Source organism: Dipodomys ordii, unplaced genomic scaffold (assembly GCF_000151885.1).
Source record: "Dipodomys ordii isolate 6190 unplaced genomic scaffold, Dord_2.0 Scaffold25, whole genome shotgun sequence".
NCBI lineage: Eukaryota > Metazoa > Chordata > Mammalia > Rodentia > Heteromyidae > Dipodomys > Dipodomys ordii.
The window spans coordinates 21,698,713-21,710,140 of NW_012267241.1; the positions used below are offsets into that span (position 1 = coordinate 21,698,713).

General features: G+C 41.1%; 1 protein-coding gene across 1 annotated transcript in view; it reads left to right on the plus strand.

Annotated features, from left to right (window-relative positions):
• Window positions 1–4,648, plus strand: part of Clul1 (clusterin-like 1 (retinal)) — a 19,385-nt gene extending 14,737 nt beyond the window's left edge. Inside the window, exons 5-6 of the mRNA XM_013014826.1 lie at window positions 2,113–2,327; window positions 4,460–4,648. Coding sequence (XP_012870280.1) covers window positions 2,113–2,327; window positions 4,460–4,648 — 404 coding nt within the window. The remainder of the gene's footprint in view (window positions 1–2,112; window positions 2,328–4,459) is intronic.
• Window positions 4,649–11,428: the final 6,780 nt, after the last annotated feature.

Genomic DNA, 11,428 nt, shown 5'->3' on the forward strand with positions numbered 1-11,428 from the left:
CCTGGGCGCTGTCCCTCAGCTCTTCAGCTCAAGGCTAGCGCTCTACCACTTGAGCCACAGCGCCACTTCCGGCTTTTTTCTTTTTGCTTATGTGGTACTGGGGAATAGAACCCAGGGCCTCTTGCATGCAAGGCAAGCGCTCTACCACTGAGTCACCTTCCCAGCCTTCACTCGGTTTTCTGTCCAGTTCTTGGAGGTGTTGTTCTCAATGGGGTGCTCACTGTAGGTTTATAAATTGTTATTATTCAAAAGCATGTCAGCTCATTTTTCACTTTCCCAAGTCCATAGTTGTTCCTGTGAAACTTTCCCATGATTAAAGACCAAACAAACACTAATAGGTGCAAAAGAGAAAAACAATGAGTAAATTAGGGCAACTCTACACCTCTTCCTTCCAATGAAGGAATACTCCACACTGGACAAATCCATCAGCCTAGTGAGGTGTTTTATTGGAAAGCAACATTAGCTCTTTCCAGTTGAGTATGTACTAATAAATACTGATTAGTATTTCAGAAGAGGAAGTGTTCCCTGGTCAGGAGCCCTAGGAAGTTTTTCCCTTCTTAGATCTAGCCAAGAGTGGCTCTTTACCTTCCTGATTCCTTTCCTCATCTCTACCTTTCCCTAAACTCTAGAACCCCTCCCACCCCACCAGGGCCAGACTAAAAAATTTCATATATATCTATATCTATGTACATATACATATATATTCATTTATGTATGATTATATATGTATATCTGATATATACATGATATAAATGGTGTATATATATGAATTTTTTCATGTATCTATATAATTTTTATATATCTATATCAGTCTATCTATCTATCTCTATATATAACAGCTGGGCACCAGATGTTCATGCTTGTATTCCTAGCTGCTCAGGAGGCTGGAATCTGAGAACTGCAGTTCCAAGTCAGCCAGGGTAGGAAGTCTTTGAGATTCTTTTCTCCAACTAACCACCAAAAAAGCTGGAAGTAGAGCTGCAGCTCAAGTGGTAGAGTGCTAGACTAGAGCAAAGTAGCTCAGGAACAGCACCCAGGCCCTGAGTTTAGGGCTGGAACAAAAACAAACAAACAAAAAACAAAACAACTTCAGATTCTGATTATTTTCATTTTACTCTAGTAATAGCCTAGGGAAGGCAATTTTTTTTAAGTGTGGCTAACAGCTTGGAGAAGGAGGAAGAAGATACTATTTAGTATCATGAAAATAATCCCACCACACTAGCTTGTGACTCTGGACAAGAAGTTCTCTGTTCAGAATTTAATGGGCCACAGGGGGTGGGGGACAGTGTGGGGGGAGAAGGGGGAAAAATCGAGGGAGGTGGTAACAACGTTTGACAAGAAATGTACTCATTACCTTACTTATTGAGCTCTAACCTCTCTGTATATCACCTTTACAATAAAATTAAAATTTTTTAAAAAGACTTTAACAGACCAAGCTCTTAACAAAAGACGCAAGTTCATCTTTAAATTCTATCAAAATTACAAAGCAAGTTCAGGAAAGATCAGATTACAGCCTGTCTATAAGCTGAAAATAACTACTGTGCCTTCAAGTTACCCCAAAACAAAGATGACTGGAGTAGTATTTGCACTCACAGGAAGAGAAGGAAACACAGCAGTGAAAACTTTATACTCTTGTTTTCACTCCAACTCTACCACTTGAGCCATACCCCAAGCTCCTTACGCGGCTTCTTTCCTTCTACCAGTTCTTGGTACTGGCATATATATCCAAATTCAAAACAGCTAGTTTCCTTGTGGGTGTCTGTGAAGGGAATGTGATGTAAAAGAGGCCCAGCAGGGCCTTCTCCTTTAGTAATTCTTTTGTGTGTGGCGTGGGGACACAACCCCGGTGTGTATGCCACGCAGGTGCTCTATCACTCAGCCACAGCCCCAAGCCTTGCCTTTTTTCTTACTATAGGTGGTAGGTACATGATATTTATAAGTTCTGTCTCCATCCCAGTTTTTGTTACATAAAGTCACATAATTAACAATAAGTGAAACTAGACCTTATTTGAAACTGATACAGGTGTCATTATTCCAGAATAACAGGCAGAAGTTAGGAAGTCACGGGGGTCCACGTCACCTGTCTCCCTTCTCTGGGTTGTTTTTCCCCAGACTGTCCTGATGTCCCTGACCTGCACACAGAACTCGATGAGGCTCTGAGACTGGTCAACCTATCTAGTCAGCAGTATGACCAGATTGTCCGCATGACCCAGTACCACGTGCAGGACACCTTGCACCTGATGGAGAAGATGAAGGCACAGTTTGGCTGGGTGTCTGAACTGGCAAGCAAGATCCCAGGAGCTGAGAACATCAGTGACTTAACAAAGGTAACTTTCCAATCCAAGAGAAGTATGGACATTACATGTGCCGATTTATTCGCTGATGTTGTGTGAATCTGAAACTAAGCTGAAGGGGAATGTGGGTGTTCATTGTGATTGTATTCAGGCTGACTTGATGTAATATAGTTCATGGCCCTTAGAAAACAAAAATCTCTATAAGAAAACTCCATTTAAAACATACACACACACACACACACACACACACACACACACACACACACACACACACACACACACCCCTCTGAAATCTCAGGTACTTGGGAGGCAGAGATTGGGAGGACCACAATTTAAGGCCAGCCTGGACAAAAAGTTCATAAGACCTCACCTCCACTAATAAGAGGGTAGGTATGGAGGCATATACCTGTCATTCTAGACATATGGGAAGTATACACAGGAAGAAGGTAGTCTCAGATCAGCCTGAGTATAAATGTAAAATTCTATTTGAAAAAGAATGAAAGCAAAAAAAGTCTGGAAACATGGCCCAAGTAATATATAACTTGCCTGGGGAGCCTAAGGCCTTGACTTCAAACCCTAGTACTGAAAAAAAAACAGTACCAACAAAAAAATAAATAAAAATACGTCTAATCCAAAGAAGTTATCGGGCTGAAAGTGATCAAGGTAACTTTGAAGAAACCCGGCTAATTTAGAGTTTAAAAGAGAAGACTTACAGGTAAAGCAGTTTGGCCTCAAAATTTAGCAGTGAGCTGACAGATCTTCAAAAAAGTTCCTTTGCCTCTCTAGGTCTCAGTTTCTCCACCTTTAAAATGGTAGTAACAGTAACCACCTCCAAATGTTTCCTTGAAAAGCAAACAGTAGAAGACACTTGTACAAAGAGGCCTGTATATGATGGCTCTTACTACTTTTTGGCACAATAAGAAACTGAGTTACCTTAAGGATTAAGTGAATCTTCCAGCATTAATGGCTCATGCCTACAATCCTAGCTGTTCAGAAGCCTGAGATCTAAGAATCTCATTTCAAAGCCAGAGAGGAAGTCCAGCTCAGTCTGAGAGATTTACCTTCAATTAATGTGTAAAAAAAAATGATGCATTGGAGGTGTGACCCAGTGCCAGCTGCAAGGAAAAAAGTGGAGAAGTGTGAAGCCCTGAGTCCAAATCCTGATACGAACACAAACACACACAAAGTGAATTATGCAAATCTTACACATTTATCTTTGCCTAAAAAATACTGTCCTCTTAAAGTGCACCCATGATTCCCCTACTTAAATAATAATTTTGTTCCATAAAAAATGACTCTTTCCTGAGACATGCACCCCCACCCCCATGTTGCATTAATTATATAAATGTACCATAGTGATTCCTAATTAGGTTAATATATGGGAGATATCCTACAAAGACCTGGACACAAGAATCACTGGGCTAAGCAACTAACAAGGTAAGCTGGGTATGGTGGCACACATCTGCAATCCTCACACTCAAGAGGCTGACACAAAATCTTGAGATTGAGGTCAGTCTGGGATACATGAGACCCTGTTGGGGGAGAAAGAAAAGGACAAGAGAGAGAGACAGAGACAGAGAGAGAGAAAGGGGGAGAAGGAAAGGAGAGAGAAAAGGAAAGAGAAGAAGGGAGAGAATAAATAATATCCCATATTTATTTTGCTTCACTAGTTCTTGGCCAAATCACACATAAAACCATAAATTGTACATTTCTAGAAAAGCTCTGAGCAGTCCACGTTAATGTCAGTCACACAGACAACAACACTCATTAAACATTTCACAGCTCATTCATGTCTTCTAGTCCTCCTTGTGGGTAAGTGGTACCATGTGATAGGTTCTAGCCAATGAAATGTAAGGAAAAGGACAAGGGTTATTTCCAGGGAGGGACAAGGAAGCATGGGACCTATTCACTCTCTTCCTCTGGCACAAAGAAAGCCAAGAATGCACATGCCACAGCCATATGAAGATGTACTTCTGTCAGTCAGGAACCTAAATGACCAACCATATAGTCTGGAGCCCTTGTCATGGACAGGTAACATGAGCAAGAGATAGACCGTCTAATTTGTCACCCCAGCACTACGTAGGCTATCCTGACTACTCTGGTATTAATTTTGAAGGTATACTGGGATCTAGTAAACCTGACACAAAATAATTCTCCTGCTCTAGGGAGTGCTCAGTGATCGTGAAGGACATTCTTTCCAACAAGCTGAAACGAGGGTGGACTCACACATTTTGCCTTCCCCCAATTTCACAGTGAAGATCACTCCTGATACAAGTGCCGAGAGCTCTAACTTCATGGACTATATGGCAGCCAAAGTTCTAGAGCATTTTAGGGAGCATTTTAAGACTTGGTAAGTAGAGTGCCTGATTAGCAATGCTTCGTGAACAGGAAGAAATGACTCATAAAAGACAAACACAAACCTAACTTCAAAATCCCTGGAAACTATGTTCAAACTTATAGTAATCAAAGACATGAAACAAGGTATTTTCTGCTTTGAAAACATGCAGATTAAAAAAAATTAAATAGGGCTTTTAAAAACCCCATTTAATCCTGATAGGACTGGGATGAACTTAAATATTCTAAGTTTTAGTGTTTTTGAGATGGGGTCTCATTATGTAACTCAGGTTGCCCTCGAACTCATACTGCTCCTGCTCCAGCCTCCAGAGTGTTGAATTGACTCAAGGTACAGTGACAATAGGCAATGACATGAGGAATCATTAAGAGGTTGAACAAATTACTTACTAGTCAGGCAAAGAAGTGATCTTTTGCAGAGGCGATTTAAAAAATGTCAAGAACCAAAAATTATCATAATCCTACCATTGTTATTTTTTCCCAGTATTAAGGTTTGAACTCAGGGCTTCGCTCACATTTGGCTTGCTTGCATCCTGCTTGCAGCTTGGATTTTTTTTTCTTCTGGTTATTCTGGAGGCAGAGTGTATCCTCTGAATCTCTCAACCTCTTTGTGTAGCTAGGATTACAGGCATGAGACACAGGCATTTGGCAAACCCACCATTTTAATAAAACCATCATTATCATTTTGCTATTTTTTCTTATTCACATTTTCTGCTTCTTAGATTCTAAGAAGTAAAAATAAAACTCGCTTAAAAATCATTAACAACTTATTTTGTGTATGTGTGGTATTGGTGGGGTTTCTGTTGTTCTGTTCTGCTTGCTTTGCAGCGGAACTCAGGCCTTGTGCTAGACAGATAATCACTTGAGCCACATCCCCAGCCCTTTTTGCTTTAGTTATTTTTCAGATAGGTGTGGCTTAAGTGGTGAGCAAAAAAGCCAAGTGAGAGCATGAGGATCTAAATTCGGTAAAATAAACTAAAAAGAATGTCTATATATGAATCTAGAAAAGAAAGAAGGAAATGTCATGAAATCAGAGGGGTCCTATTAAAGATGAGAAGAACCAGAAAAAGGAGGTGGGGAAGATAAGAGAAGGAAACAGAGGTTGGCACAATCAAAGTATGTCATGTGCATGCATCAAAATGTCACAATGAAGCCCATTATCTTATACAATTAATATGGGCTAATAACAATTTAAATGTCCATACATGTGGCTCTTCCATTGTTTTGTTATATATCAATTTTTCCAAAAGCCAAGAGTATTTATCCTATCTTGAACTATTACTCCAAGAAAAAACAAAGTCTATAATTTATAATCAATAATTATGTAATAAAATTTATATAATTGTCTAGTATTTTTATTATTGCTACTTTATTTTAAAGATAATAAGCCGGGTGCCGGTGGCTCATGCCTGTAATCCTAGTTACCCAGGAGGCTGAGATCTGAGGATCATGGGCAGGAAAGTTCGTGAGACTCTTATCTCCAATAAACCACCAGAAAACTGGAAGTGATGTTGTGTCTTAAGCAGTAGAGTACCAGCCTTGAGTTGAAGAGCTCAGGGACAGTGCCCAGGCGAAGAGTTCAAGCACCATGACTGATTAAAAAAAAGAAAAAAGATAAGACAAATGTATCCCATATCCAAGAAGTACCTCTTTAGCTGAGCTCTGCAAATCCTGACTCCCAAAGCAGTTAACATAGTAAAGAGGGTTGTAGGAAATAATGTTAGTCAGATATTGGGACATACTGCTCTTTACTTGTGTTGAATGGCAGTTTTATTGCTAGTCAAACTGAGTGAAAGTGAAAATTCCCCTTAATCAAATGTACATATGTACTGTATTTGACAATGCATTAAACAAATGTTAAATCACCTTTATGTTTATGTTCTGTCATTGCAAATGTGCATTCTTTCTCCTCTCTTCTCTCTCCTCCCTCTTTCCCCAGAGGGTCTCCATTTGTGGCCCAGACTGGCCTTGAACTCTTCATCCTCCTACCTCAGACTCCTGAATACCGAGATTACTGATGTGTGCCACACAGAATAATTAAATATAATTAATGAAAACGATTAAACTAGCTTTAAATCATAACCAAAGCGTATTTAAAAAATACCAGGCCCCATGGTTCATGTCTGTAATCCTAGCTACTCAGGAGGCTGAGATCTGAGGATCGCGGTTCAAAGCCAGCCCGGGCAGGAGAGACCGTGAGACTCCTATCTCCAATAAACCACCAGAAAACCGGAAGTGGGCTGTAGCTCAAGTGGTAGAGCGCTTGCCTTGAGCTGAAGAGCTGAGGGACAGCGCCCAGGCCCAGAGTTCAAGCCCCCAGGCACCATGGCTCATGTCTGTAATCCTAGCTACTCAGGAGGCTGAGATCTGAGGATCATGGTTCAGAACCAGCCAGGGCAGGAAAGTGCATGAGACTCTTATCCCCAATTAACCACCAGAAAACCAGGAGTGGAGCTGTGGTAGAGTGCTAGCCTTGGCCTAAAGAGCTCAGGGACAGTGTCCAGGCCCAGAGTTCAAGCCCCACAACAGACCAAAAAAAAAAAAGTATTGATAAACTCCTAGATTCCTTTGATATTCTCCAATAAACAGCACCTATTCAACCATTTCATTTTATGTTAGAGAAGAAAATAAGCCACTGTAACGCTTTATGTGTGGTTCATAAATATCAAGAAATAGTAACTATAGCAATAAAAATATTGTTACCCTAATCATTGTTTAAAAAAAAACGACAGTTTCCTATTTTCCTTTAATTAATTTGTTTTGGCTTGTTTGATTTCTTGTTTGGGGGATGAGGTCTCACAATATTACTCTGGCAGGTCTCAAATTCCTGGGCTCAAACAATCATCCTGCTTCAGCCTCCCAGGAAGCTGGCACTACACGTAGATACCCATATTTGTTCCCTTACCTAATTTTATCATCACTTTTGAGAGTTTGTTGTGCAAAGAAAAAGGAAACTTTTTTTTCAAGATAAATGCTCTTCAAGTATTTTTGTTTCTTTCATATTCCTTTAAAGAAAACTGAAAAAGACTCAAATGTTTTTTTCTGACTTTTCAATATAAGCTGAAAATATTAGTAAATTTTAAGTTTCCTATGTATTACAAAATTGGCATTAAAAAAATTTCACTTCTGTTTAAAATGTAGCAATAGAGTCTAAAAAGCATACTAATGTCAAATACCGCCATTTAAAAATATATATTTTGCTGGGTGGCGGTGGCTCACACTTATAATCCTAGCTACTCAGGAGGCTGAGATCTGAGGATCATAGTTCAAAGCCAGCTGGGGCAAGAATGTCTGTGAGACTCTTACCTCCAATAAACCACCAGAAAATCAGAAGTGGTGCTGTGGATCAAGTGGTAGAGCGCTAACCTTGAGCTGAAGAGCTGAGGGACAGGACCCAGGCTCAGAGTTCAAGCCTAATGACCAACCAAAAACAAAAACAAAAAATAAGGCCGGGAGCTGGTGGCTAAGGCCTGTAATCCTAACTACTCAGGAGGCTGAGATCTGAGGATCATGGTTCAAAGCCAACCCGGACAGGAAAGTCCGTGAGACTCTTATCTCCAATAAACCACTAGAAAACTGGAAATGGCACTGTGGCTCAAGTGGTAGAGCTTGTCTTGAGCTGAAGAGCTCAGGGTCAGTGCCCAAGCCCAGGGTTCAAGCCCCACGACCGATGACAAAAAAAATATACTTTTTCCCTCTTTAGCAATTAAGCATTTATCACTTTCCTTTTTTACCTTAAACTCTTACTTTACAGACATTGTTATAATTTGCACATACTTGATCAAAAAGCACAAATATATTCTACATTTCTGTGGCTATGGAACACAGAAGTAAAAAGTAAAAACTTTTAATAGAAATACGTATCTTGATAATCGAATTCCTAGGGTCCCAAGAAACAGCAAGAACAACAAAGCAAGAAGGAAAGAGAGAAAGAAAGAGAAAAAGAAATACACCTCTTAATGGGAAGGAACTTTAGTCTCCCAGGAAGTGTTCATGTGTACAATAATAACTGTTGTATCTTCTTAGGATCAGACTGGGTTCACTGTCAATATTCACTATTTTTGTCCTTATTTTTGGCTTCTTTACACAGAAGCCTTCTCCAAGTGTTGCCAGTACTCAGGTGACCATCTCAATGGAATCTTTCGTGGTCATCAACTTCCCTGTGGATCTTCCCACCCCATACCTGGCTGTGTCACCATCAAAGCACTCCTCAGTTTTGGTGGTTGTGGAGATTAAGCCCAGGGTTTCACCTGATCTCCAAATAAGCCACACCCTCTGCCCACCTGCAGAGCTCTTGTTTAGAAACTTTGAATTGTTAGCTAGGATTTCAGTTCCAGAGATAAAGACCTTGCCTAAATTGCTCTTTGTTGACAACAAGGAAGGTCCCCTAACAAAATACTTGTTGAGTAAGGAGTATCTGATGATCATTCATTCTAACTAACATTTATTGGCAACCAGTGTGTTTGTGCTGATGCTGCAGCTTGAAGGCCTGGATGCTCTCCCTTAGCTTTTTCTCACGAGGCTGGTACTCTACCACTTGAGCAACAGATAGCTCCACTTCTAGCTTTTTGTGGTTAATTGGAGGTAAGAGTCTCATAGACTTTTCTGTCCAGGCTGGCATCAAACCGTAATCCTTGGATCTCAGCTTCCTGAGCAGCTAGAATTACAGGCATGAGCTGCATCCAGTAAGTTTTGGTTGTTTTTTTTTATGCAACACTGAAGCTCAAACTCAGGGCTTTGTGCTTGTTAGGTGTTGTAACCATGGGCTTTGTGCTTGGTAGGTGTTGTAACCATGCTGGTCATTATGAAACCAGATTTCCTGCAGTCACACAGGTACCCTACAGTGTGCTGGAAGATTCTGCCCAAGAGAAAAATAAGCCCATCCTGAGCACCCACAGGTCTTTTGATAGAGACCCTGTGGCTCTTTGCACACCCAGCACTGAACCTCTTCTGGGGAAATCAGTTCCACATACCAAGGAGCACTTTCAAATGAGTCTAGTCCCCTGTGTCCCTAATTCTGTCTACTGGTTCTCTGAACTCAGATTTCTATTACAACTGTCTCTTCCTAAACTATCAGAAACACAGTTACCTTGAATAAAGACAGCCCTCTCACCAGTACAACATAACACACAGCAAGGATTCAGCACATAGTACTCCAATATTGGCATACTGCATATTTTATGTAGAAGGAAATTGAGCAGGAGGCCCAAGCAGAAAGCCTTTCTCCGTGGTTCCCACTTATTTCTTCTAGGATCAACCATTAAAGAGTTCTCTGACCTCATTTCCCTGAAAATCAATCCTAAAGTCCCTCATTCCAACTTATACCTAGAGGCAACAGCAATCTGAATCTCCCTCCTCCCTCACTTTATCATCTATTTTTTATTACCACTTTATTACAAAGTACTATCCTTCCCTCACCATCTCAAGGTCATGGTGTCGAGACAGTACTTTTTGCTCTACTCCATGCTGATGGTCTATCTTTCCAAGGGACCTACTGATCACTTGTGAGAATTATCACTACACTGGTCTGCAAGTGGGGGTGAGGAACTAGAGGGTGAAGGATCAAGGCTGATTCAGGAATTGAACTGGCTGCTTCAGCCAGTTCAATATTGTCTGGAATGAAATCGATTTGATTTATATGCTCCTCACCTGGGGTGGGAAACTTCCTGTCTACAAAATGTGACTGGACAGGTACGCTTTTCATTAGCAGCCTACAGCCAGCTTCCTGAATTGATACTCTTATATAAGTTGAAAATCATGTTCTAGATACCCAAATGGGCCTTGGCAGGAATCAGGGTTCCCCTCCCTTCTGAGCATTTCAGCTTACTTCTGACTTGACCAACTCTTAGCAAAATTAAGATTAAGAGACTTTACCAGAGAACCACGCAGACATCCAGGTACAGAGAACAAAGAAAGGTTTATTGCCAGGAAAGGGGGCCAGCAAGATCCCTGCTCACAAGAAAGAAGTGAGAAGAAGCACCGGCTATTGTCTGGGGTGACCTATATAACCTAGGAGGTTTAGGAGGGGCTAGAAGGGGCTAGGAGGAGGAGACCCTGGTGTGGACGTGTAGGCCAGGGGCTTCATCATGTTAGACTAGGATTTATGGCTGCCCAAATGGTAGATAAGGGTCCTGCAGCTGCTGGGACTTGAAGGTCTCTCTAAGGGGCTCTTATATGGTGGTAGCTGCCCCAGCGATAAGTGCCATCCCAAGGTAAAGGGGGTTGGAAGTTGATTATTTACTGCCTTTACTACAGGGGCCTAGTGCTGCCTAGGAAGGGAGCATGCTAAGCTGTGGCGAAGGGAAGGAAGGGACTCAATTCGCTAACACCAACATCCATACTACCAAACAATAAGAACACTAATTTCCACCACCGTCAGAGACACAGACTCACGTGACCCTGCCTGAAGATTCATCTGCTGTGTAATACTGTATGCTGACAATAGAGGAGAAAGCTCCTCCATAAACCTGACAAAAGTTGGAGAACCCAGCTGCAACCTCCATGCAGGAAAAGAAGAAGCTCTTTCCCTATCTGGATGAAGGTCTGAATGTCCGGCCATGACCTTGGTGGAGGACACACCACACCACCAGGTTTGTGAAATCGTTTCTGAAACAGTCCCTTTTCTCACCAATTAGCTCCAAAATGCCAACCATTTTTGCACATCTTCTTTCAGATTCTATTTAGTGAAGGCTTTATGCCACATAAAAGCAGGCAATAATTTTACCTGAACAAAAGAAGCCAAGATGCAGATGAAATTTAACTAACTTCTCGCAGGAATTTAA